At 60.1% G+C, this 25,242-nt stretch overlaps 4 protein-coding genes across 10 annotated transcripts; 1 reads left to right on the top strand and 3 right to left on the bottom strand.

The window, feature by feature from the left end:
- The first annotated feature begins 170 nt into the window (after positions 1–170).
- Positions 171–7,469, top strand: LOC147194332 (LIM domain kinase 1-like). 4 transcript variants are annotated; one of them, XM_086131113.1, is made up of 15 exons: positions 171–379; positions 2,200–2,338; positions 2,950–3,059; positions 3,134–3,289; positions 3,366–3,471; positions 3,560–3,807; positions 3,881–4,055; positions 4,138–4,224; positions 4,288–4,419; positions 4,752–4,811; positions 4,877–4,942; positions 5,055–5,241; positions 5,319–5,374; positions 5,870–6,027; positions 6,098–7,469. In XM_086131113.1, exons 1-15 carry the CDS (start codon positions 336–338, stop codon positions 6,570–6,572), a joined length of 2,199 nt encoding a protein of 732 aa, XP_085987239.1. In that variant the 5' UTR covers positions 171–335; the 3' UTR covers positions 6,573–7,469. The 4 variants fall into 4 exon arrangements, with proteins under 4 accessions (XP_085987239.1, XP_085987241.1, XP_085987238.1 ...); XM_086131115.1 differs by lacking the exon at positions 3,134–3,289 and having other exon boundaries at positions 172–379; XM_086131112.1 differs by having other exon boundaries at positions 174–379; positions 2,950–3,289.
- A 1,379-nt stretch (positions 7,470–8,848) lies between these two features.
- LOC147194331 (max-binding protein MNT-like) lies at positions 8,849–14,650 on the bottom strand. Its single transcript, XM_086131117.1, has 6 exons — positions 13,993–14,650; positions 11,971–12,412; positions 11,717–11,758; positions 11,173–11,284; positions 10,202–10,394; positions 8,849–10,132 (listed from the first exon to the last, which is right to left on the bottom strand). Exons 1-6 carry the CDS (start codon positions 14,099–14,101, stop codon positions 9,606–9,608), a joined length of 1,425 nt encoding a protein of 474 aa, XP_085987243.1. The 5' UTR covers positions 14,102–14,650; the 3' UTR covers positions 8,849–9,605.
- A 1,191-nt stretch (positions 14,651–15,841) lies between these two features.
- Positions 15,842–21,855, bottom strand: LOC147194330 (lissencephaly-1 homolog B-like). 4 transcript variants are annotated; one of them, XM_086131121.1, is made up of 12 exons: positions 21,670–21,855; positions 21,448–21,593; positions 19,846–20,027; positions 19,400–19,484; positions 18,629–18,703; positions 18,348–18,557; positions 18,067–18,235; positions 17,894–17,996; positions 17,391–17,619; positions 17,209–17,307; positions 16,855–17,011; positions 15,842–16,438 (listed from the first exon to the last, which is right to left on the bottom strand). In XM_086131121.1, the coding sequence occupies exons 3-12, from the start codon at positions 19,875–19,877 to the stop codon at positions 16,365–16,367; spliced, it is 1,233 nt and encodes a 410-aa protein (XP_085987247.1). In that variant the 5' UTR covers positions 19,878–20,027; positions 21,448–21,593; positions 21,670–21,855; the 3' UTR covers positions 15,842–16,364. The 4 variants fall into 4 exon arrangements, with proteins under 4 accessions (XP_085987247.1, XP_085987246.1, XP_085987245.1 ...); XM_086131120.1 differs by having other exon boundaries at positions 21,448–21,855; XM_086131119.1 differs by lacking the exons at positions 21,448–21,593; positions 21,670–21,855 and adding an exon at positions 20,920–21,440.
- A 525-nt stretch (positions 21,856–22,380) lies between these two features.
- Positions 22,381–24,804, bottom strand: LOC147194329 (coiled-coil domain-containing 92B-like). The gene is made up of 3 exons (XM_086131130.1): positions 24,244–24,804; positions 24,035–24,082; positions 22,381–23,096 (listed from the first exon to the last, which is right to left on the bottom strand). The coding sequence occupies exons 1-3, from the start codon at positions 24,374–24,376 to the stop codon at positions 22,528–22,530; spliced, it is 750 nt and encodes a 249-aa protein (XP_085987256.1). The 5' UTR covers positions 24,377–24,804; the 3' UTR covers positions 22,381–22,527.
- Between the last annotated feature and the right edge of the window lie 438 nt (positions 24,805–25,242).

Genomic DNA, 25,242 nt, shown 5'->3' with positions numbered 1-25,242 from the left:
AGCTCCAGATGAGACTTGACTTTTTGTAAGTGGATCCCAGGCAGGTCGGAACAGGACCAAGAAGGTGGAGCCTCGAGTTCTATACTGGGACAGGTCAACCCGAGGAAGAAGAGGCACCATCTGGTGTCAGTTGGTCACTCCCCCCCCCCACCCCCACTCATATTTGTAGGAAGTAAGCGCGCGCGCACACGCACGTAGACGCCCGCGCAGAGAGGAAAGCAACTAGTGTGAGCTCGCACAAGATGTTCCACCCCAGCGCACGGAGCCCCTTTTTGTTCTTCTGTCGATTCTTCTGCCACCTTTAAGAGGAGCGGCGTTGACGGGACCCCGCCAGGATGTCTCGGCGGGACCAGAGGTTTCGACGGGGGATGAAAGAACAGTAAGACTTGAGATTTGGACATTTGTTGGAAAGTGATGGGTGGCGCTCTCTCTCTCGTAAAAGTGCTCTACTTCCTCTAGCGACAGCGGTACCCTCACTAACTGATCCCACCCAAAAGGGGGCGCGGGGTGGGGGCAGTCTTTACGATGAAACTCACCGAGTTCTAGGCGGGGGACACACACACACTCACCTGCAACATTTTGCCCTGAACACTACCAGAGATGCATCATCATCATCATCATCACAGAGTTGGCTGAAAGAGGGATTCCTTCGTCTTTGAAAAAGTCACCGTTTGTGAGGTCATTTCCACCTTGGCTAGCCGTAGAATGGACACATGACAAAAAGCCACGCCAACACGATTTGAAAGAACGCGCTTATGTTTCCTTCAGATTTGCTAGTTTGGAATCAAAGGAAGCCGGAAGTCGGGAGGCTCCGGATTTTCTGCCAGAAACGCCTCATGGGCCGCCGTGCGCAGTCCATTGTGTGCAAATGCCGGGAAGCGTTAGCTCGTGTCTTTGTTGGCTTGCTTGTTTTTTTTAAAAAATAAGATCCCCCTCGTATCACGCGGATTTTCCCCTACGGCGAGTGAACCCCCGGGGGGGGTTCGCACGAAGACCACACTTGAGCATTGTTTTGTTTTTGTTTTCCCCTTGTCACCGCGCGGGCTCTGCCTTTTGAAAAATGGCCGAAGCGGCTCAAAAGGGCCGGCGGCCACCTGCGAAACGAGCGCTCCACGCCCGGCGGGTGCGACGTTTGACTTGGTGACTGTCAGCGTGGCCTTCGCTACTGGGGGGGAAAGGAAACGAGGTGGAGTCGTCCAGGAAGTGGCCGCCCACCGCGCTTGTGCCGCTTTGCAGATGGGCCGCCCCAACCATTTTCTGCTGGCCATGAATGTCTATTGTTCTACAAGGCCTGCTCGCACCGCCGACACATCTACCGAGGCACACCCTCACGTAAAAAACAAGATTCTATACCGTCGGGTTGAAGTCCAAAGACTTTGCTCGGCTAAGAGGAAGATCCTCTTTTTTTTTTTGGTCACGTCCACAAATTTGACCTCGGCATGTCACCCGGCGTAGCGCGCACGGCGTTTGTGGCACCCGCCGGAGCGGCGGCCGCTCGGGGGGGGCCTTGCTCCGGGACACTACGGCCGCGTGTCTGGGGAGATGGTCTCGAACCGGGGTCCCGCCCATTGGCGGGTGACCATCTCAACCGCTTGCCCAGAAGAAAAGGTCTTGTCGACGTGAATCGCAAGGATTTCACGTCAGCAAATCTATTCGGATTGACCGCGATTTAGAACCGTTGGCGTTGGAACCGTCACGATCAACGGGCACCGTGTTGACCGAGACCCATAACGGCTCTTGTAGCTTCTTCGGGGCTCGAGCCGGTCGGGTCGCCAGTCAATGCCGGGGCATAACAAGACAAAGTGCCAAGTTGTCACCGGTCAATGTCAGAGCACATGTCGACAATTCACACGACTCGTGTTAAACATACGGTACATATGACAATAAAGTTTTATCCAATCCAATCAATGAAGCTAACGTGCTTTTGGAATGTGGGGCGTTGCGAGCATACCCTGAGAAAAGCCACCCAACCACAGGGAGCACACGCCACACTCCCCGCACAGGAAAACCGGAGACAAGTTTCAAACTGCAGATGCTACATCTGTGGGGCACGCGCACGGGCCAACCGCGACGGCGATGCGCCGCATCTTCGTCGACGTGAAAAACAATGACGAGAGCCTTCGACCGAGTTGCCGCGGAAGGTGCCAACCGGCTCGTGATAACAATTCTTTGGATGCGCCGCTGCCCTCTGGTGCGCAGGTGCTGGGAATGCGGCTGCATCCTGTCTCACTGGTACTACGAGCGAGACGGCCGACCGTACTGCAAGAAGCACTACTGGCAGCGTTACGGCGAAAAATGTCACGGCTGCGGCGAGACGCTCCAACCGGGACTCGTCATGGTGAACTCAACCGTCCGTTTAGCTCATAGATTTAGTGTCCCCTCCCCTTACTCGGTGTATTTCGAGACCTCATCGTACCGTCAGACAAAGCTGACCCGCTACTTGAGCCACCGCAGAGGACTTCCGCTGGTTAACTAAAAGCTTCTTTGTCTTGTGACGTCGTCAAGGCATGTCCTACGAACGGTTCCTGACAATGCTGCGTCGCGTAGCCTCGGTGCGGAAACTGTCACGAGGGCGCCCGCGGTGGCGCCCGCGGTGGCGCCCGCGGTGGGGCAGGGAAGCAGGCGAAAAGCAAAGTGAAGCAGGAGCGCGGGGGAATCTCCAAACGCAGACCACTGCGAAGGGGCAAACGGGGCTATGGAACGGAAGCGTCATAAATCCCCAAATGGGAGAAACAAAAGACAAGTGGAGACAGGCAAACACGAAACAAAACAGCGGCCACACCACGAAAACAAAAAAGAAGGACTCGTTGGAGTCAAATCTTAGAAAGCGGCGATTCGCCACAAAAACCAGACGGGAACGGACGTCGAGAAGGCGCGTCTGACCACGACCTCCGTCAACGTGACACGGTAAGAGCTCGCCTGTGGCAAAAACACCGCGTGTGCTTCCAGGTTGCAGGAGAACAAAAGTTCCACCCCGAATGCTTCACGTGCAACAAGTGTCAGATATTCATTGGAGACGGAGACAGCTACGCGCTGGTGGAACGAGCCAATCTCTTCTGGTGAGTCGACACGTTTGCATCTTTGAGATCTTCCCGCGTCCCTTCGCCGTGTTGAGCGGACGTCGGCCCCGCAGCGGTCGGTGCTTCGGTCGGGCCGCGGCAGCGTCGGCCATCGAGAGGCCGCGCACGGTGGCGCTGGTAACGCTTCCCGCGCAGACAGATGGCCATCGAGGTCTGAAGGTGGCCGCCGGACTCGGCCAAGGAAGCGGCCCGCTGGTTACCGTCACAGCGTGCGTCAAAACTTTGCCGGGCGTCCTGAACGTCAGTCCTCGACTTCCGATCCAATCCTCCCTCATCCTCTTTCAGGTTAGACTCGGACACCCTCGCTCCCGACCTGCTGCCTTCGGTCCACGTCGGAGACAACATCCTGGAAGTCAACGGCATTCCCGTCCACAGCGTTTGCCCCGACGAGGTTCTTGACGGCGAAATGAACCAACCGCCCGCCAGCGATAAGTCTGACTAGGTGAAGCCCACCTAAGGGTAGCCGTGCCCTCCTTTAGGTCGCGCGTGTGATCCGGGACACGAGCCAAGCACTGCGGCTGACCGTCGAACACGATCCACGGTCCGAGACCGTCGCCGACGTCCGCGCAGACCTCAACCGCGTCTGTGAAAAAGTACCCTCCGCACACGCGCTCCCAAACCCGGATGAGGAGCCCGTCTCGGGGGCGGAGACGCCGGCACCCATCAGAACGGGTCTCTTCTCGCCTCACCGGCGAGGAGCCGCGGGAGCGCGATCCCGAAACATCTCGTAACGTCCCCGTCGACCGGCGATCGATTCGCCAAAGCCATCTCGTCCGGCTAAGTTAGGCTTCCCGTTTCAGGCGCAGCTGCAGCATCGAAAAGTCTTCTCCGTCACTCTCATCCCAACGGAAAGACATGGTGCGCTCGGAGTCTCTGCGTACCGACCCCGAAGATCGAAGCCATCGCATCTTCAGGCCTTCGGACCTCATCCGCGGAGAAGTGCTGGGCAGAGGCTTCTTCGGACAGGCCGTCAAGGTAGGCTCGGAGCCGCGATCTCAAGATCCCGAAGCAAACGTCGGGGCAGAGCGTACACTCGGATCTTCGTGTGGCTGCGAAGGTGACGCATCGGGAGACCGGAGAGGTGATGGTGATGAAAGAGTTGATACGTTTTGATGAGGAGACGCACAAGACTTTCCTGAAGGAGGTAAACGTCCGCCTTGGAAACGACCCGCGCTCGGGCCGTGGCTCATTGCTCTCGTGTCGTCAGGTCAAGGTGATGCGCTGTCTGGATCATCCCAATGTCCTCAGGTTCATTGGATTATTCTACAAGGACAAGCGCATACACTTTGTGTCGGAGTACATCCGGGGAGGAACGCTCAGAGAAACCATTGCCAAAATGGTACGGCGGGTTTTTCTCCCGGCACCCTCTTACACGTTTAAGTCGGGTCCGCTTCAACTTATGGAGAACTGAACATCATGCGGGCAGCACGGCCCACTCTTTGGTACCCCGATCAAATATGGTGGGGGAACAACAAAAAATAATAAGAATAAATAATAAATAACCTACCAAACAATTACAGTACAAACCGTACCAAAGCGAACCAAAGCACGGAATGCCGGCTCCATTCTTTGTTGACTTGTTTTGTCACTTAAGGGTCTGTACCTGTTGATCTGGGGGCGGAGGAAAGCGGCACGCTCACGCTAATGTTGACCTCCTTCTGATTATTTTAGGACACTAACTTTGCGTGGAACGTCAGAGTGAGTTATGCCAAAGACATTGCGGCCGGAATGGTGAGTTTCGATGCTCGATGACCGAGTCACCATCTCAACTCATATATCACCTTTCTCCTCGTTAGGCATATTTACACTCCATGAACGCCATCCACCGCGATTTGAACTCCTACAACTGCCTGGTCAAAGAGGTGAACTGATGGTTCTCGTCTCAAGTCCTTCAATATGATGACTCGTACGGTTTTCCAAGAGCGCAAAAGCGACTCCGAGTAAGCGCAGAGCGGTCGCTTTCTCCTCGCCTAGAATCAGTCCGTGGTGGTGGCGGATTTTGGTCTGGCTCGTTTGGTGACCGCGGAGAGGAATCGCAGCGGAACACCTTCTCTGGATCAAGCTCCGCGGGGAACCTTGTCGGAGCTCCGCAAGCCGGACCGCAGGAAGCGCTACACGGTGGTCGGGAATCCCTACTGGATGGCCCCGGAGATGATCCACGGTGACGCTTGCACAACTGTCAAATGTAGCACCCGCACTGGACTGCGGCTCACGCGGTGTCACCTTTGCGCCTCTCAGGGAAAAGCTACGATGAACGGGTGGACATCTTTTCCTTCGGAATCATGATTTGTGAGGTAGGCGAGTCGAGTTCCAAAGATGCGTGAAGACTGCCCTCCCCCGAGCGCGGCTCAGTCTGTGCCAGGGGTCGCCACGTCTGGTGCTCAACAATCCCCCCCCCCCCCCGCTCCATCACACCCGTTTCAAATGATCGGGGCTCCGGAGGACCGCACTCGGGCATCCCCGGTCTATAGCATACATTAGACATCAAGAGACAGAAGACGGCAAGTTGTTGGTTCCATTTAAATGGAAGCGGGGGGGGGGGGGGGGTCGGGTTGGGCATCAAGTCCCAAAGTAGAAAGTTGATCCAAGTTCAGCGAAAAGTTTCCATCCCGAAATGAACGGCCGGCCCCTTGATTTTTGGGAAGCGGCCACCCGAAAGACTGGGAATGGAGAACGGGTCGGAACCGGAATGGAAACCGGGAACCAAAATTGGGACGGTTGCAATCGAAACCGCGCCCATTCGCGGAAGGAGTCATATCCGTACGCGGGCACGTGTGAATATTTTTCAGCTCATCGGAAGGGTGAGCGCCGACCCGGACTTCCTCCCTCGGCGTAACGACTTTGGTTTGAACGTGGCCGCCTTCATCGAGCGGCACCGGCCCTCGCGGTGCCCTCTGGCCTTCCTGCCGCTGGCTGCCCTCTGCTGTGACCTGGATGCTGACCGAAGGTAATCTCGGCGCACTTTCACCGCCGCGCCAGTAGTGGGTGGGGCTGTCATCTTGGCCAAACGGTTGCAGGCCTTCCTTCTCCAAGCTGGAGGAGTGGCTGGAAAATCTGCTGATGCACTTGGACATGGGCCTGCCCCTCCGCTCCGAGATGGAGCGGCTCCGCGCGAGCTTCTGGCGCGGCCGCGGTTCGGAAGCGGGCACCTCGTCCGCTTCGCCCGCGCGCCGCCGGGGTCCCGAGACGCCTCCCGACGACGGCGAACGCGCCGACGATCATCCGGTTCCTCAAAGCGCAAACCGCACGCTTCGGAACACTCGCGAGCGCCCGAATCCAAAACTCGCCGAGCAAAATATGAACGGCGGCCCGCCGTCGGTGTCCGACACCTCTGAAAGTGGCGAACGGGCGCGAGACTACTCGGGAGACGGCCGAAGCCAAACGGACTCCTCCCGAGCGGACGGCGCGCCCGCAAACCCATCCGCTCGGTCCAGGAGGACCTGCGGAGTTTTGTGGAACGGCAACACAAAGGACAACGAATCTTTGCGATGACCGCTTCACCTCGTCAACGCATCGAGCGGACGGCGACGCGCGACGCGACACGTCTGTCGGGGCGACCCGCAGAAAATGGCGTTCGCGCGCGCCATTTGCAAACGAAATTGGGGCCGCGCCGACGAGTCCCTAGCCCGGATTAAAAATCCCCATTTAAAAGTGTCCCCGACACGTCGTCGAGGGGCGGACGGTTGACGGCCGTTCCGAAGGGACGACTTGATCGGAGTTCGAGGCACCGACGCACTCCAAAACCGCGAGCTGGAAATCGGAAGCAAATGTGGAGAGTTCGGAACGTGCTCCGACTTACCGCATCGCAAGGCAGGAAAGTCCATTGCCATTTCCATCGAGATAGGCCTCCCGCCGCCTCCGTATTCCACGGAGCACGCCGATCTTCATTTTGCACTCGGCTGTGGGTTTTCTTGTCCGGTATCGGCCTCGGTCGGACGAAGCTGCGTTTAAAAGACGCGAATCATTTCATGAACGCACTTCAAGCGTTACTGCTCTGAAAGAAGGCATGTTTGGCGGGTTTTCCTATGGCATACATTTGAATGTGATGGGGTTTTGTTTCCGGGTTGTTGTTGTTTTTTTTGGAGGGGGGGGGGTTGTCATTTTAAACCATAAATATGTTGAATCCCTTCATCGTAGTTTTACGTATACGCAACTTGATGGAGAACCACTTTTGACATTAGAATCAAGGCTAATACTTTGTGCAACTACGGTGACTGTAAAAGGGGGCCTGGTAACAAAACCTACTGATGACAAGATGGCAGTTCCAATCTGAAGCGAAGTTAGCTCGGGGCTGCCAAGTTATAAAAAAAACTAAAGAAACGGTCACTCGGGTTTGATGGTATTTTTCGTCCTTCCGTGTTTTGTGTAAATAAAAACAGAGTGTAAATACTGCGTGTCGGCTTGCCGTGCCCACAAGTAGTAAAAGAAAATGAAAATGCAAACTCACGACCGCAGGGCGTCCCGCCGTCGGCGTTCGGATCCCCTTTTCCTTTGCCCACCGTGCCGACTCCAAAGGTATCCGTGCTCATCAACGGGTTTCAAAAAAAGCTACGGCGTGATGAGAGTCGTCGGACCAAACTAGCCAACGAATCGAGTTAGCCGGCTAGCCGAGGCTATCTCGTGCGGTTGGGCTTCGCGTGACTTCCCAAACGCGGGCCAAATTGTTGCCGCCGCGCGTGTGGCCTTTCAAACGGTTTCGAGGCTTTGACTCGGGAAGCTTTCTTGGGAGCGAACGGACGGACGGTGCGCCGCGCTGCCATCTGTGAGTTTGGCGGGGAGCCGCTCTCATCTCCGAGAAAGAAGAAAAGCGCGCGCGCAATCCGGTCACTTGGCTGTCGTCGGAACGGAGCGCAAGTCCTCGCCGCTGCGCTTAAAGGTAGGATCCACTCGACGAGGAAGGATGAGCTCCCGCGAATAGCGTTCACCTTCGCCGCACCCGCTCGGATGTTTTACGGCGACGCGCGTTCGCGTCGCGAGTCTATCGTCGCCTTTCTTGGCACGCTTTGGACGTTGGCACGCGGTCCCGTCCTCGAGCCCGCTAAGTGGACGCCCGCCTGCCTGTTCCACTGCTGGCAGGTTGACACGGTCTCGCATACGGTCACACATCATCGGTGTTACCGGAAAGGTTCCCGTTATATCTTAAGGATTGATTCAAAATGCCATGTCTTTTTTATACTGCGCGCGCGCGCGCGAACAGCTGCAACTTTGTCAGAAAAGGAGGTAAGTGACATTGGCTGTTGTCGGCAAAGGTAGCGTTTGTAATGTGCGTTGGTGTCGGCTGTTGTGTCTGCCTCCGACCCCCCCCCCCCCCCTCCACCTCCCCGTCTCAGCGAGAGCATTGGAAGAGGGATTAAAGCGGCTGCAAAGCTTTTGAGGGGAGTGACGCGGATGGTCTCGCGGATGCGGGTGCGGCCAGCGCATCCCCGCCGTGGGACCCGCGTGAAGGCCCGGGCTCGCCGTTGACCCTTTGCCGCTCGATCGCAGCTCAGGAGGATGCGGGGGCTCCCGGAGAGGATTCAGGAGCGGACGCGGATGAAAACAAGACGGGTCGGCGGACGCGGATGCGGCTCGGGCCAACGAGTGGACCGGAAACACCCGGCTGACTTCTGATCGGAGCACGGTGGCGTTTCTATGCCCTCCTTCTTTGTCTGCCCCCTGCGCCCCCACCCTAATCAACCGTCACCGTTTCTACCGCCACCTGGTGGCCGTCGCCGTGAAGTGACAAGTCGAATAAAACCAGGGAGAAGAAGCGGGCGCCAAACAAGGACTGTTGTAAATGTCCTCATATTCATTGAGAATCTTTGCGATGAACGTTGGCGGCCGGCCCGCAGCGCTCAGGCCTTCTTCTATAACTTAACACTTTCGCCATAGGGAAAACAGCCGCGCTCCTATTAATATATAATATCCATATTTGGCCCACGTCTTCGCCGCGGTCCCACAAACGAGGCCGGCGTGACAAAGTCCGTCCGCGAGATGACGCGATGCGAGCGCGGTCACCATCGGAAGAACGTCGGAGCGGTCGACAGAATGCTTCTTTCCTCCGTTTGTTTTTTTTCACATTCGGTCCCGAAGAGCAAAAATCGAAGTTGTCTTTCCATTCGCTCAGCGTGTGTGAAAAAAAAAAGGAAGGGGCGGCTTTCACACAATTAAAAAAAAAACCCCCCCTCAAAAGTCAAATTCATGTTTTCAGAGTTTGAAGTTTGGAACAAAGGATGATTTTGTTTTCTTGGGGATGCTGAGCTGCCTGCGCTTTTTGCGGCGCGCGGCAAAAGGCGCTCTCGCAAACCTCTTTCCTGGGCGCGGGCGACTCGCGGCGTCTCCGTGCAAAAAAAGCACCGCATCGGCTCCCCGACTCGCTCGGATGTACTTCCGAGGAGCCAAAACGGTGCCAAGTTAGTCGTCGGCGGGGCTTTGGCCCGAGCGCGGTGATGCAGGCGGGGGGGGAAAAAAAATGGCAGTTTTGCGGAGGACCCCGTCCACGATCCTTCCTTTTTGGATCGGAAGATGTCCAAACGCGCGCGGCGTTCAGGCCAGTTTGATGGTGCCGACGGGGAAGGTGGGCACCGTTACCATGGTGACGGCCGCCTGGCCCACCAGCTGGGGGTGGGGCGCCAGCACGGCGGCGGGTTTCCCCGGCGCCGCCGCCTGCTGGCTCAGCGCGCCGCCGCCGCCGCCGCCCGGCTGCGCGCGGTGGGCGAAGGTGTGCGCGATGTGGCCCACCACGGCGGGCCGCGACACCGACACCCCCTGCGGGTACAGGGCGGGCAGCGCGCCCAGCCGCGCCACCCGGTGCACCGTGATGTGGCCGATGGGGGCGGGGCCGGGCGAGGGGGCGATGTGCGGGAGGTGCTTGCGATTGGCGTGGCTGACCGCCTGGATGACGGAAGGGTGCGCCGCGTGAAGCGCGGCGGCGCGGGCGATGACGCCGGCCGGCGGGGGCGGGGGGGCCGGGGAGGAGGACGGGCGGGGCGCCGGCAGCGGGACGGGCGGGGGCCCGCAAGCGCCGGCGGGTGCGTCCCTGTCGCCGTCCCGCTCCACGTCGTCTTCGCCTTCTGTCGGCAAAAGAAAGAAGCGGTGAAAGCGGCCGGCGCCGGCGCGTCGGCCGGCGCGGCGCCGCCTACCCGAAGCGGTGGAGGTGGACGCCTGGTCGTCTTCGGGCTGGACGCTTTGCCGGATGAGGCGTTCCACCTCCAGCGCGTCCATGCGCTGACTCAGCTCCTTCTTCAGCTCCGCCAAACGCTGCTGGGTGGCGATCTTCTCGCGGGCCAGCCGCTCCATCTCGTGCTCGTACTCCTTCTCCTTGCGCTTCAGCGTCTGCCCCGAAGCGCAAAAAACAACCAAAGGTTACACGCGCCGCTTTCGGCCAATCTCGGCACGGACGTGCGGCCTGAGAACGGGGCGGCGAGAAGCTTTCCCCGATGCGGACGACGTTTAGTCACAGCGGGGGGGGGGGGGTCCGCCACCGATTGACCAATCATGTGACAGGAAGTGAGCCCCGGTGACCGGTAAGGCGCATCGCCATGGCAACAGCCGAAGCACCGCAACAAGCCCGGGATGCTTTGCTGCTTTTTTTTTTTTCAATCAGACAATCGAAAAAAATCTCTCTTGACCAAAATGATTTTGAAAAATAGATACGATTTGGGCAAAGCCTTTTTATTCCAAGAGAAGATAGGGACATCAGACTTTTGAACAAAATAGAATCAAATTTAATTTGATGAAATAATGTTCCCAAATCTGACCTGAGAATGGATCACTTTTGGGAAATATTGCACTTTTTTTTATGTAACTGATTTTGGAAGAACAGCCCCCACCCCCATGAAACTTGACATACATTTTTGGTGTAATTTCAACTATGTCAACAATGTCGATAAAGTTGTGGAGGACGTCCAATCCAATGGCACGCGACAGGAAGTGAGCTCATCGCCAATGATGTCATCCCACATCAGCGCCACGCCGACCGTCTCCCGACCGCTCGGAGCGAGTCGGGTGACGGGAGCGCGCGGCAGCTGTCGCCGCGGCGACGGGCCCGGAGGCCACGAGGGAGGCGGCGGCCGGCCCGGCGCAAAGACGCGCGCGCGATATCGGCCGATACCTGGATGTAGCGCAAGGCGCCGCGCAGGACGCCGAGGTTGGACGTCTTCTTGTCATCCACGTTGGGGACGTTCTTCTTCAGCGTCTCGAAACATTCCTTCAGGTGAGCGCGCCTGACAGAAACCAGAAGATCACGCTTGCTTTCGAGCGAGACGTAAAAAACCCCGCCGGCGGGCGCGGGGGGCCGGGCGGCCGTGCCGAAAAGGCCGGCTCGGTGACGACTTCTTTCTTTTCAACGCTACCTTCGGTTTGAAGCTCAAAGTGGCGTTCACGCGCCGAACACCACGCGCACCCAAAACGGCTTCGCCTCGGTCAATCTCGCGACTTGCGCTCGGGTGCGACAAATGTGCTCCGGAGAGCCCTCGTAGAAATAAGAGCTCGCTTGCCTGATATTTTGCGGAAACAAAAGCGACCGATCAGATTCCGCAATTGCCTAGCGCTGGATTTTCTTTTCTTTTCGGAGGGCGGGCCGGACGATGATTTTGGAAGAGAAGAAGAGAAGGGGGGCGCGCCGGCCCGCCCCGAGACGCGGCAGCGCCGCTCACCTGTTCTGCTCCAGCTTGTTGTGGACCTCCCTGGTGCCCGCCCTGAGAATAGACGACAACAAAAGCGCGCCCGTCAGCGCGTGCGCGCAGAAAGAAGCGCACCCGCTGGCGGCAAACATTCAAAATCGCATACTCGGTTCAAATTCATCTCTTCTTTTATGATTTCTAATGATGAATTGTTCTTGTTTTGATTGTAAGGTGTTGCTTAGAAATCAAACGTATTGTCACCATGATGATTATTTGGAGGTACTGACCCTCCAGGCCTCCTCTTGCCGTTGGCCCCTCCTCTCCCGTCATCCGGCGTGAGGCCGTCGGTCCCGAGGTGGGACACCGGGGCGGGGCGCGGGGTGGCTCCGTCGCCACTCGCGGGGGGCGCGTAGTGAAGGTGAGCGGGAGGCCGCTGCGATTGGCCGCATTTGAGCGGCCGGTTAGCCGCGTCCGCTTTGACGTGGGGCGGGCTCGGCGGATGATGGGGCGGCGCCCGCGGCGGAGAGGGAGACGGCCCGCCGCGGGCCGGAGGAAGGGCCGCCGGCGTCGCCGCCGCAACCGGCATCGCGGGGATGACGGCGACGGGGGCTTGCGGGGGCGGGGCCGCGGGGCGGGGAGGCCGCTCCCCCCGGCCGACTCCGATCGGCTCCGGGCGTCTCGACTCCGCCTCCTGGTCCGCGGGCGCCGTCGCCTGGCATTGATCCTCCTCTAAAAAGGGGGGTCAAAAAGCAGAATTACCATCAGCTTGACACGCGCCCGTTTCGCGATCGGAAAGCGCACGCGAGCCTCGGCTCCGACCTTCTCCTTCATTCCGAGCTTCGTGGACGCCCCGCAAATTGGCCGCGGGCGTATAGACGTGCGACCGGTCCGTTGCGCGTCTATACATGCCCCGAGGTCGCCCGGCGACCGGTCGCGGACTTCAGCTCACCCCGACCATCCGACGCGGCTCGCCCTTTAATGCGGTGTCATGGGGAAATGAAGAGCGCCCGCAGCTTCATCGCAAATACGCGCGCGCGCGTATCGGTGTGGCGTACCCCGAGTTGCCATGGAAACAGCGGCCGCCTCGGCAACGTCCCCATCGCGGGGATTCCTCCAATGAACCGTCGCCCGCATCTGACGCAAGCGCGTGGCAATCGCGTGACGTCCTTACGCACGACCGAGCCGCCCCGGCGTCCGTCCGTCCGTCCGCGCGTGCGAGCGAATTCGCTTGAATTCGGGTGTCGGGGAGGGAAACGCCTCATCCGTTTGCCTGCGTCCTTTGAGGCGGCGGGAGGGGTCAAAGTTTGCGGCTCGCTCAATCGACACTTTGGACTTTCCCAACGGACAACATGAGCAAAGCGTCATCAAAAATGGGGGGGGGGGGGGGTATTGTTGTTGTTTTTATTTTGGGGGGAAATTGAATGGTTGAGAGTTGAGGTGGCCCAACAGGACCGGCAACATTTGGTCGAGTGAAGATTGAAACAAGTCAAGGCGTTTTCCTGCACTTTGGATCATCTCGCACGCTTGCATTTTCGCGACTGACAGAAGGACACGAAAAGGTTGTTCACCTTGCTTGAAAAGTCCAAAGACAGAAAGCGCGAGCGCACACACAAAAAGCGCTTCGAGTCGACGGCGCGCGCTCACGTGACTCTCCACGCGCCACAATGCGGTGTGCACGCGCACGTCAATTATGTAACTGGGTGGAAAAGCTCGGTCGGTTTGGGAAGGGGGGGAGCTCGACAACCCCAACCCCCGCCAAAGTGTGTGTTTGTGTGCGTGTGTGCGCGCGCGCGCCGAGGCGAGGCGAGGGCACGTGGTCTTGGTGCTGGTTTCGGTCTCACTAGACGGAGACGTCATCGGAGGCGGAGTCACGCAGCCATCTCCTCCCGTAACATTCCTTCGTTCCCGCGCGCGCTCGTGAACTCCAAACAAGCGCCGTGGACGAGAACGTGGGTGTGAACACGAGGGAGCCCCCCCCCCTCCCCCTCACACGGCCCGCTCAAAGTGGGGCAACTGTGGATCGCGATCGTGACACACTTTGAGCACACATGGCCCCCGCTGATGTGTGTGTGTGTGTGTGTGTGGGGGGGGGGGCGGGGGTCGTAGAAAAATCAACGAAGAGGGGACAAAACGGAAGGCTCGTGACAGGAACCTCCTCGGCGGTGACGTATGCACGCGCACGGGTTTCCGCGTTGAAAAAAAAGCCAAGAAAAGGCGCCGTTGAAAGGCCAAGTTTCACGGTGGCAGAGCCGAACCGAGAACAGGGGCAGAGAAAGAAGGTCGGGGTTGGCGCGTCGCACGGTTCTTACCGCGGGAGAGGCGCCGCGGTTGGACTTGACGCTCCGCCAGCTCGGTCCGATCCCGCTCGGCCTGCCACTCCAGGAAGCGGGCGGCCTCCAGCAGCGTGTCGATGCTCATGGCCGAACCGGGACGCGGCGGCGACGACTACGGCCGATCCAGACGAAACGAGACGAGAGCGGCGCGGCGGGGGCGGGGGGTAGAATCGGCACGCGCGGCTCCTGGACCCCGCGGGCTGCTCGCTCGTAAATCTAGCTGGCTCGCTCCTCGGCGGGCCGGAGCGGGCCGGGATCGTCCAAAGCGTTCGGGCGACAAGATGGCGATGAGGCACTCCGAACTCAAAACAATCTTTGAGGCGTCCCACGCCGCGCCCACTCGCCATCCGGCCCCGCCCTTTACTACGGCTTCCGCCAAAAGGCGGCGCGCGTCACGTGCTCTCCCGCGCCGCTCGGGTCCGCCGTCAACCGCCGGAAGCTCCGCCGAGTCCCTTGGGCGCCCTTCGCGCGCGCCGAAGCCGTCGAAAGGTGACCTGGCCCGAGTGACGTCACTGCGCGCGCGACGGAGTCGGCGCGACGCGCTCCGTTCCGCGCGGCGGCTTTTCCGCCTTTTGACGAAGACCTCGTCCGAGGCGCGTGACGGCCGCCCAATCCGCGACGAGAACAACAAGCGTGCCACCGGGCCACATGGGCGCCCGCCCCGCCCCGCCCGCAGCCTACTTGCGTGGCTCCCGCGTGACCTGCGAGCCCCCGCCCACAACAGGCGGTCGGTCAAAGCGTGGAGGGGGCGGGGCTAAAGGACGAGCCGTCTTCTCGGGAAGGAGAAGTTCACGTGCAAAAGCGTCGCGCCCCCGCCTCATTCCAGTTGTTGTTGTCATTTGTAGTCGTTTTTGATCACAAATAAGAAATGCGAGGCGTTGATGAAGCTTCTTTCTGACGTTTTTCGTGAATGCAGTCTGGTCCCCGCCCGCCGGCTCCTGCCGCCCCTCCCTTTCCTTCTGTGTGCGTGTGGGGATGGGGGCGGGGCACATGACAAGCACGTGAGGCGTGAAAAGGGAGGGGAGGGGCCAGTTTGTGGAAGGGGTATAGTGATGATGATGACGATGACCCAGATGAAGCGCTGCATCACTCGTGGCTGTGCAGACCGGAAACAAATTCCTCCGACGCATTTGACGTAAGAGAAGGCAAATCCAGACTCGAAGGCAAATCCGTGTGCGACCGGAATCCCCCTTTGATCACATTTGACGAAAGGCGTCCAATCGGCGGTTGAGCGGGGAACACCAAAGGGGCCACCGCCACCCTCGGCCATCTCTCGGGTGGCTGGAGCGGGAGGCGTCCCGACCCGAGCGGCCACCTTTGGGGGGTGCGCCCCCACCAAGCTGGCTCTCGTCACCTCGCAGGAAACCACCCCCCCCCCTTCCCCCCTCCCCGCTCACCTTCGAGTCCCCAAGTGGCCGTTGCCTTTGCGCAGCGGTCGCCCCGGCGACGGTTGCCAGGATACAGCCGAGGATCCTTGGAGTCAAACCGTCAGTCGTCGTGACCCCAATCAATCCATTTTCAAAAAGGAAAAACTTGAGAGGCCCGAAGGGTTGACGACAAATGACGGGTTCATTTGCCCCCGCCTAGACCGGCCCCGCACCGGACACTGAGCGACACCTGGAGCTCGTCCTGACGTTTTTGCGCTCCGTCTCGCCGGCGAAATCAAGCGGCGAAATCAAGGAAGGAGGACAGGAGGCGGAGCCCTCAAAGGCGAACTTGGCCGAGTCCGCAGCAAAATTCAAGGGGGGGGGGGGGGGGGGTGTCACATGCTCACAAGTGGCCAGAGTGCAAAAACAACAAACAAGATGCTGGCAAAGGCCGAAGGCGCTATTTACATTTTATTTTTCTTGATCCTGAAAACGTCACATCCACAAACTGTTGGCGCGCGGGTGCGAGAAGGTCAGGAAATTGTGTGTGTGTGTGAGGCAGCAGCCTCGGCAGCTCCACGAGGCAGACAGCGAGTACTGGACGATGACGACGCGCAAGCTGGGGGCGGTGGGGGCCATTAAGGCTGCGCCCACACGTCGGTCACTCACGCGACACACACACACACTTGCACACCTTCCAATGAGTCACTCACTCCATTTCGCTCTCTCACGCAAACATTCAGAGGGGCCCTCGCCAAGAGAGGCGGCGGCACCCGTACCGCCAATCGTCCGGCAGAGACCGCGGCGGGGGCGCGGCCTACGCAAAGCGGGAAACGATCGGCCACGCGAGGATGAGCGGGAGCGGTCGCCGCGCAGACCCCCCCCCGTCGGCAAATCATTTACAATGATGGGCAAGAGTCATTTTTGGGCGCGGGACGGGGGCGGGGGGGGGGGGGGGGGTCGTCGGCTGCGGGAGGGCCCTCAACGACACTGCCACACTTTGACCGTCTGGTCCACGCTGGCCGTCGCCACGTAGGGGGCGCTCTTGTGGAAATCTGACAAGAAGAAGAGGCGTGAGAAGAAAGGGACCAAAGGTCAAGCTCGGGTCTCCGTCGGTGCCTTCAAACATTGAGCCGGCGCCTTTCTTTTGGAAAAAGCCTTTGACCGCGGTCTCATTCGTCTCCAAAAGCCAGAGCGACCGACGACGAGTTCATTTCCGGGGATCGGACTCTGTTCATCTTTGGTGGGACAGCTCGTTTCCCGGGGCCCCCAAAATCATCGAGACGCTTCGGCAAAGGGCCCCGAATAATTTCAATGAGTTTGGATTGCAAAAGAGCCCGCAAAGCGCATCGGATTACACGCGCACGCCGCGTCCGGACGGCGCCTCAGCGGGCAAGCGAAAGAGCGTCAACTCTTCACACGGCCCAATTGGAAGGCCCCGCGAGCGCAAGGTGCAAAATGCGCCACTCACCCAGAGAGGTGACAAAGTGCTCGTGAGCGTCGAGCGTCTTGGCGCAGCGTTTGTTCTTGTAGTCCCAAACCCGCAAGGTCTTGTCGTCGCCGCAGCTGAGGATGAAGCCGCCGCCGGGGTGGACCAGCACGCCGCGCACCCAGTTATCGTGGCCCACCTGCGCCGACAACGACCACGACGGCAATCGGCTTGTCAAAGGCACTTTGCGAAGGCATTTGAAGGCTTAGCGCTCCGAGGCCGACAAAGCCCGCAATCCAAAAAGAAATCAAATCCAATTCTAGAAATCGCCATCCTACTCAATGATGAACCAAATCAATAAGGACGTGTCGGCGGCGGGGGGGGGGGGGTACTCGCCAAGGTCATGACGCAGATCCCGATGCCGACGTCCCACATCTTGATGGTTTTGTCTCTGGATCCCGAAAGGAGGAAGGGTCCGCCGGCCTGGTCGCGCTTCTCGTTTTGGGGTCAGAAGAGGGCAAAATCGTGAGCGGGCGGGGCGGCGGGCGCGATTGGGGGGGGGGGGGGGGGGGACGTACCTCGGAGCCGGTGGCCTCCAGGATGGCGGGGCGCGCGCCGTCGGGGGCCCAGGAGACGCACTCCACCACGTGCTGGTGCTCGCGCAGCTCCGCCTTGCACTCTTTGGACAGGACGGCCCACACGCGCACCGTCTGGTCGTTGGAGCAGCTGGCGATCAGCGAGCCGTCCGGGTTGGGCCGCACCATGCGCACCCACTCCCGGTGGCCCGCGAAGGTCTTCACGCAGTACCTGCGCCCACACAAGACAGGCCCGACAGCTCTCGCCTGCCTGACGTTTCCCGCTACGCCGACTATTTCTTTTCCCGTTTGCGCCCTCGTCCGCAAAAGCAGGCGGAGCGGCTCCCGAAGGGGCCCTTTGCGAACGTCCGCCTCGACGCCGCCGGCGACGCTTGGGCCGCACTCGGCGCCTTAGCCCAAAAACCCGCAAAGCCAGTCGGCATCCATTCAGAGGCTCGCGCAACCGCGCCGTGCCTTTGGACTGGACGGCGTGCGTGCGTGCCTACCCGGTGGCCACCTCCCACATTTTGATGGTCTTGTCTCTGGACGCCGACACGATGTGGTCGGCGTTGGGCATGATGGCGACGGACGAGACGTTGTGGTCGTGGCCTGCAACATCAAACGGCCGCCTGAGTCCGAGCGAGCGAGCGAGCGAGCGGCGGCGGCGGGCGGCGCTCACCGTGCATGGTCCTGATGCACCGGAAGCCTCGGAAGTCCCAAAGTTTGACGCTCATGTCGGCCGAACACGAAGCCAGCAGCTTGCCCGTCTGGTCGAAGGAGACGTCCTGCACCGAGTCCGTGTGGCCCTTCAGCGTGCGCTCAAAGTCCCCCGCCTCGTAGTCCCACACCTGACGCGCGGCGACGCAACCATTTTGAGGAAATGCGACGAGAGCGAGAGCTTTGGAGCGGACGCGGCGCGGCTGGTCGCGAGCGCTTCAGGAAAGGCGGCGGCGGACCGACCTTGATGGTGGCGTCCTCAGAGGACGTGACCATGACGGAGAGGACGGGATGGAAGACGACCCGGGTGACGGGAGCGCGGTGGCCGCTGAGGGCGTAGCGCTCGGGGGGGCGGGGGATCCACTCTTTGGGGTCCCTCTTGCGTGCGGCGGGCCCGCCGTGCCGCGTCAGCTCCTCCTTGGCTTCGTTCAGCTTGGCCTCCAACTCCATCACCTCCAAACAAAGGGCGGCAAAGTTGACGCTCGGCTCGGCACGGCCCCGCCCCCCCCCCCCCCCCCCCTCACCTTCTTCTGCAACCGGATGACCGACGTCCACTTCTTTTCCAGGAGCCCGGCGTACTTTTTGTCCGCGTCTTCATTCTGGACATCATCACACGTTCAGCCAAAGGAGGCGCCGCGCTTCCGCCGCCGCCGGCGTCGGACCGCTCCTCCCGCTTGCTTTTCGCCTTTCGTGTCGGCTCCAAACGCGGAGGCGCGCCTTTGAAATGAACGCGACGAGCTCCGACGAAGGCCGAGGGGCCAGCCGAAACCGGCGGCGCGGGAAGAGTTTTTCTCTTTTCAGGTTGAAATCCTTCAACCTAATTCAACTGCGAGATGAACGTGGCACAAATGACTCGCCGCCGACGTAGCGGCCACTACTGGCGAGGAGGACCGACTCGAGGTCAAACTTTCTGCCTTCACGAGTAGCCGACACCTTGAAATGAAGCGGCCCGTCGCGGTCCCGGTCCTCGGCCGAGCCGGATCGAATCCCTTTGGCTCAAACGGGACGGCGTTTCTTCAAGCCCCGCGTCACATTAAAAGCTGCGCGCGGCGAAAGAAAGCTAAAAAGCTCTTTCTTGGAAACGATCTGCCACCGGTTTCATTTGACGGCTCACGAGTACTCAACGCTGGAGTACTCGTGTCGGTTTGAAAAAAGGTTGTTTTTTTTTCAAACTGGGACTAAAAAAAAAAAAAGTGGAAAAGGTTGCGTTTGGGTCTCAGTCGCGATAGCTTGCGCAAGGCCGCCGATTGAAGCTGGCAAGCAAAAGTCCCCCGAAGGAAAGTCGAGTGACTGACCACGTCCAAGTCGGCCTCCTTCTTGAAGGTGCAGTAGGCGCCGTCGCATCCGCCGGAGCGCAGATAGTCGGCGACGGCTCGGTTTCTGGGCCGGAGCCAGGTTGCCGTGGAAACCACACACACACACACACAAGTATTATGGCACAGATTGCGATGCAAACGGCGCAACACATCGCAGCTCAATATTTCAGCGGTCTCGCGTCAATTTAGGAGGCCCCTCCCTCCACTCTGACGGGAGGAAAGTTGAGAGGACACGCGCGCGCCCCAAAATTGTTGTCCGGCAAGCATTTGGCTGGCAAACGCGGGCCGGTAAAAATGTCATGCGGTCGCATTTGAAGCCTCCTCCCGCTACGCGTCTCAGGTCTCCAAGTCCGGAAGTGGACTTTGCCAAATTGGCGGCCGATCGAGGTTTGTCCAAAAGCACACGCACGCACACGCACACTTACAGTTCGTCTCTTTGTCTCTGCGACAGCACCATGATGCCGAGGCCCGTCGGGCGGGCTCCTCGGCCAAATCCGGCCAGTCACTCCTCACGCGCGGGAAGCGGGCGGACCAGCGGCCCCGGATGAGAAGAGAGGAAGCCCGAGTGCAAGGGCGCCGTCAGCGCTCAGCGCCGGCTGGCCGCCACCTGAGGGGAAGAGCGGTCGGCAAGGACTCCCTCCAGAGGGGACCGACGACCACCGGGAGGACATTTGGATGTAGCCCGCGAGGCCCGCAGTTGCGTCATCGCTGAAATTCAACATCGGCTCCCGGGATGGATGTGGAAAAGCGGGAGGCCGGCGCCAACGACGCCAAAAGCAGCCGGCGGCCGCCTCAGGACGCACGGGCCCTCCGTGTCACCGCCCGCGTTTGACGCGAAGGAGCGCGGCCAACAAGGCGACTCTCCCACAAAAACAACAAAGTGGCGTCTCGCCCATGTTTTCTATTTGAAGCGCCGAAGGTTCAGCATCAAGAGTCGGGAAGCCAACACGGAGTCCACTCGGACCTCGTCGGAACATTTCCGAACAACGTATCCACGACGATCGCAGACCTACGTGGAAAGTCGAGACTGAACGTGGGCTTGCCAGCGAGCCTCGTTCACCCTTGACCTTTGCCACGGCGCCACTCGGAACTCAAGTTCAACTTCGACGCCAGTCAAGTGAAGCTGCATACGGAATTTCAAACCAATCTCCCAATTGCAGTTTGACAGGAGTCAATCGCATCTCCCCGCCCTCCCTTTGGTCTGAGCCAAAAATGGAAAGTTTTGGCTTCCGAACGTGGGCGCGGTCACTTCTCGGTTTTTCGACCGCCAATTCGAAATGAAGAGAAGGAAACGCCGGCGGAGTCCAGCCGCTCGTGGCGAATCTTTGTGGGCTTTCCTCACTCGCTCATGAACGGGCTTGGGCAAAAAGTTGCAAAGCGGCCAGGGCCGAGAAGCACCAAAAGCAACGACGCCCTTTTCGGCGGACGCTAGCTTAGCCGCGAGCCAGTTGGCCGCCTGCACCTGCCAGATGCGCCCCCCCGGCTTCCACAGCGCCTACCTGAAAAGGTCACGACGTCAACGACGAGGAGGGAAGGAGGAGGGCGGCCGCTCTCGAACGCCTCAATGTGCGCAAGTTGACAACAAGGCGCGCACACCAGCGAGCGGCCCGAACCGAGTCGACTCGTCGCTCGACATTCGCAGCCGTGCACCAAACGGGGCGTCACTCGCTCGCTCACTTGGCACTTGTCGGCCGCACACGTGACGTCAGCCTTTCGAGCTGAGAGCACCAAAGGCCATCTCGTCCAAAGACGTCAACAAATTCACAATTGAGGCCGAGCGTGACGGCTTCGCAGTTCGCGCTCGGCTCGTCCTCGCCGGTCGCGACCGCCGTCGGGGAATGTGCGCCGAGAGGCCACGCGCGACAACACAAAAGCACTTTCAACCTCGCCGCCCAGAGTGGAAATGTTGGGCTAGCCTAGCCTAGCCTAGCCTAGCCTGTGGTCTCTCCGCCATTTTGACAAGGACGAGAACGAAAGCGAGTCAACGTCGCCCCAAAGCCTCCTTTGGGGACACTCGGACGACTCACCCGCTCATGAACGTGGGCGCTCGCGTCCTCTTCAAATGGTGAAAAGGCGCTCTTGGGCGGCGCCGTTGTTCTCGCGCACCGCGCGTCGCGACTATGCCCGTTTTCACGAAAGACTTGCTTGGAGAACCGCGCGTTTGCGTTTTTTTCTGTTTTAGAGGAGTAAAAAAATAAATCAAACTGGCGTCGGGCAGTCGACTAGAGGTGCGTTCAATGACCACTCACACAGTAGGAAATGTTCAACATGCGGAGAGAAACCCTTTTCATGCACCGAAAAGCGCCGCTCAAAGCAACCCGGTTCTTCACCTCTGGCACTGACGCGCCAAAGTCTTAAATCAACCAATCAGATGACTGAATGGTGTTCTTCTTTAGAGTTTTGTTCCGGATGTTTTAATTTTAAATATGTTTATAGGTGCTCTAGCCCCCCCCCCCCCATCTCCTTTTCTGGTAAATGTTTTCAGAGTTGTATATGGGCGTTCGGTCGTTGGGTCACGAACGCGTGAGTACGGAAGGAGGCCCACGAGCGCGAGGTTGCCCACTCTCGCGACCTTCGGCCGACGCCCGCGACCAAATTGTGACGTCATCTGCTTGACGATCCGCCGCCGGCTGGTAACCGAGGCAACGCCGCATCCCCTCGCGGGCCGACCCCTCGCCACCTCCTTGTCGGCTTTTCGAATTCAAAGTCCTCCCTCGTCGCCGCGCGCGGGAGATGAGACCGTCCGTTGTTACCGAAATGAGGGAGTGTGAGCGCGATGCAAGGGAGAGCCTTTCGGGTCAACGTGAGAGCGTTGAGTTTAGTGGTGTGCGTGTGTGCGTGAGAGAGAGCGAGCGCTTCATTGGGAGGCGTTTCGGTGGCGCGAGAGTGAGCGTTTCGGTCGGATCGCGGGCTTGGTTTTACGGCTCTTTTGGGATGAAAAGGTCCCGGAAAGACAGTGAAACTTTGTCAAGCGGTGATTTCATTTTCAACGTCGGCACTGATGACAGGAAGGCAACAAGTTGGCGTCAAGTCATCACAAAAGAGAGAGCAAGTCGCCCACGTCAGCCGATCGCAGGTCGCCCGGCAGCCGGGGCGCGCGGGCGGCGTCACAGGGCCGTCTCGCCTTCGGCGCCGCCCATGTCCACCCGCCCCCGCAGGCCGCCGCCCTCGTCCACGTCCTCCCAGTCGTCCTCCCGGTCGGCCGCCTCGCCCCTCCGGCGCGGGGGCGGCAGAAAGAGGGCGGGGTCCGGCATGGGGCGCGGCCTCTGCGGCGACGTCACTCTCTCGCGGGGGACGCACGCCCGCACCCGCTCCGTCCTCACGCCGGGCCCGGCCGGGGGGAGCCCGGCGGGCGGCCGCCGCTCGCCGGCCCCCCCGTCGTCCTCGAGGGCGGGCCGCCTCCGCAGCCGGGCGCGGGCGGCGTCGAGCTGTCGGCACAGGGCGGCCGCGGCGCCCTTCTGCCGCCGGAGCTCGCGGCCGAGCGCGGCGATCTTGCGGCTGCGCCGCTTCAGCTCGTCCAGGAAGCGCCGCTCGTCCCGGCGCAGGCTGCGCCCCAGCTCCGAGGCCCGCGCCCCTCCCAGGCGCAGCGCCCCGCGGGCCGCCTCCGTCGCGCCGCGCCGCTCCTCCAGCAGCCGCCGCGCCGCCTCGCAGCGGGACGTCAGTTGCGCTTCGTCCTCTGGCGCACAGCAAATCGCACAAGAGGAAGATGGCGCTCAAAACGACACCCGGAACCGAGTCTCGCACGTCACGGCGTCGAAGGCCGCGGACGCCGCGAAGGCTTCGGGTGGATTCGTCCGGAACGCGGGCGAGCGCCGGCTTTGAGCCGCAACGCGCCGGGCAGCGCCGCCCGTAAAATTGGAGCGCGGGGTTGGATTTAGCCTCACGGCGCCCTCCTGTGGTTGCCCGGTGTATTGTTTGCTGAGGTTGAGAAAGACCCCCAAATCCTCCCCTCCCTCTCCCGTTCCGCTGTCAAACTCGCATCCCGTTTTGTTGACGCCTCGGACAAGATTTGTCCGAAAGTCACGTCATGTCAAAATAACGGACGATTTGCTTCGGGCGACGATGCAATAAAGCGGCCGCGAAAAGCAAAGGAAGCCTGTTTATTTGGACTGTCGTTAACTTGGCAGTCGAGCTCGTGAGAAACGCCGGGCTTCGGAGCGAGGACGGCAGAAGAAGAGCAAGAGGAGGCGGAGAAGGTCCCCAACGACGCCAAGCTCCACTTATCGCCGCCGTCTTCAAAAGAAGAGCCGCCCGTGCCTATTGCGGTGTTTTCCGTTTGTACGTGTCGTTGCCATTTCAGAGCGCCGGGGACCAACCGCAGCGACCGGCATGCGCGCCGCTCGCTGCCAAGCCGCTGACTAACTCTGGACTAGCCGGCGTGAGAGCGTTGCGCCGCAGTGCGAAAAGTCTTTTGCAGTCAACTCCGGCTGGGAGTGACAAAGTTGGAAGCTTCGGCATGCGCACCTCGCGTCTCATTTGGAGAGCCGAAATGAAATCCTTTTTTGCGCGGAGGCTTATTTTCCTGCCACGTCTCCCGCGGCATCGGAACGGAGAAAATGGCATTATGGTGGCATTTAGTGCTCAGATGGAAGAAATGTTGACGTCACAGCTCACCTGCTGTTGTCCTGTGTGGGAACCTGGAGTCCAGCTCGCAACTCAACTCTGCGCCCACACACACACACACACACAGAGGAAGTCATGAACATCCCGCCGAGTGGCGGACCCCGCGCCTCGGCCAGCAAATGAACACAACGGGACGGCTATCCCGCTTTAGCTCGCAGATCCACGAAGGAGAAGGCCTCGCCGCCGGCGCGCGCGCATACCTTGGCATCTCCTCTTGAGGTTGCCGATCTCCACGTGCAGGCCGGCCAGCAGCGTCACATGCTCGCGCTGGAGGAAAACGATTCCTCGGTGCACGCTGGCCACGTGACGCTCCAGCGCCCGACCGGCCTCCATGGCGGCGCGACCGCGCCACCCGCGATAGCCGCAAATCGGGATCAGGAGCCGCCGGGGCGGGCGGCGCGCCTGGCGTCTTAGCGTGTGACGCGACGCGGATGCCGTCTCGCTCGTCGACCGGCCGCCCGCCCGCAACACAAAAGGATCCGCGCCGGACGCGCGCGCTTCGGGCAGCGGATGGCGAGCACGCGCCGGCGGGCTGCGGAACGAAGAAGGAAAAAAAAAACAATCGCGTCCTCCTTCCCACCTTCTGCGCGCACGCGCCAAGCGACGCCTCGTCGCGCACGCCGAAGCAGCCAGGCGGGCGTGTCCGCGGGGGCGAGTACTGCCGCCTACCGGTGGGAAGAGAAACTCGACGAGGAAAGGACGGCAAGCGGGTGGGGTGGGCGTGGTTTTGACGAGTTTTGCAGGCTCCCGCGGATGAGGGCGAGTGTGCGCAGTGGTGGTTCTGGGGGGGGGGGGGGGGGGGGGCAACGGGGGCCAGTGCCCCTGTAGCACCGATTCTGGCCCCCCCCTCCGAGCGCAGATTACGCGGTCGTGCCGAGTCGCCGACGCGAAAGGTGGAACCAAAGTGCGTGATTTAACATTCTAGTCGGACTCTTTAGTGCGCTGCGCCATTTAAAAATGAGCGGGAAAATGAGAAGCAGTCCGCAGAGAAGGAAATGACCACCACACGAGTGCTATTTGCGTGTGTGTGTAACAGGATCAATATATAAGACATTGCCTTTTAAAATTTGGATAATTATATGCATGTAGAACATCTAGCTTCAGTGTATTTGCAATTTTTGTCCCCGGCAGGCTGGTACCATATCATCCCCTGGCTTGAATATTCTCAACAGACGTATTGTTGCGTTTGCAGACATTTT

This window comes from Hippocampus guttulatus, chromosome 15 (genome assembly GCF_054856545.1).
Source record: "Hippocampus guttulatus isolate MCC_2025c chromosome 15, RoL_Hgut_1.0, whole genome shotgun sequence".
Lineage (NCBI taxonomy): Eukaryota > Metazoa > Chordata > Actinopteri > Syngnathiformes > Syngnathidae > Hippocampus > Hippocampus guttulatus.
Note: the sequence above shows the minus strand (reverse complement) of the source record. Positions and strands in the feature narration are given on the sequence as shown.

Coding starts and splice junctions, on each gene's coding strand:
- LOC147194332 (XM_086131112.1), top strand. CDS start 2,209: ATGCGGCTGCATCCTGTCTCACTGGTACTACGAGCGAGACGGCCGACC. Junction 3,290..3,365: donor CCGCTGGTTACCGTCACAGC/GTGCGTCAAAAC, acceptor ATCCTCTTTCAG/GTTAGACTCGGACACCCTCG. Junction 4,420..4,751: donor GAGAAACCATTGCCAAAATG/GTACGGCGGGTT, acceptor TGATTATTTTAG/GACACTAACTTTGCGTGGAA.
- LOC147194331 (XM_086131117.1), bottom strand. CDS start 14,101: ATGAGCATCGACACGCTGCTGGAGGCCGCCCGCTTCCTGGAGTGGCAG. Junction 12,413..13,992: donor ACCGCGGCGCCTCTCCCGCG/GTAAGAACCGTG, acceptor CCCCCTTTTTAG/AGGAGGATCAATGCCAGGCG. Junction 10,395..11,172: donor GCGCCTTGCGCTACATCCAG/GTATCGGCCGAT, acceptor GCTTCGGGGCAG/ACGCTGAAGCGCAAGGAGAA.
- LOC147194330 (XM_086131120.1), bottom strand. CDS start 19,877: ATGGTGCTGTCGCAGAGACAAAGAGACGAACT. Junction 18,704..19,399: donor AGGAGGCCGACTTGGACGTG/GTCAGTCACTCG, acceptor GATGATGTCCAG/AATGAAGACGCGGACAAAAA. Junction 18,236..18,347: donor CTGAGGACGCCACCATCAAG/GTCGGTCCGCCG, acceptor GCCGCGCGTCAG/GTGTGGGACTACGAGGCGGG.
- LOC147194329 (XM_086131130.1), bottom strand. CDS start 24,376: ATGGAGGCCGGTCGGGCGCTGGAGCGTCACGTGGCCAGCGTGCACCGA. Junction 24,083..24,243: donor CCTCAAGAGGAGATGCCAAG/GTATGCGCGCGC, acceptor GTGTGGGCGCAG/AGTTGAGTTGCGAGCTGGAC. Junction 23,097..24,034: donor CCCACACAGGACAACAGCAG/GTGAGCTGTGAC, acceptor GCTGTGCGCCAG/AGGACGAAGCGCAACTGACG.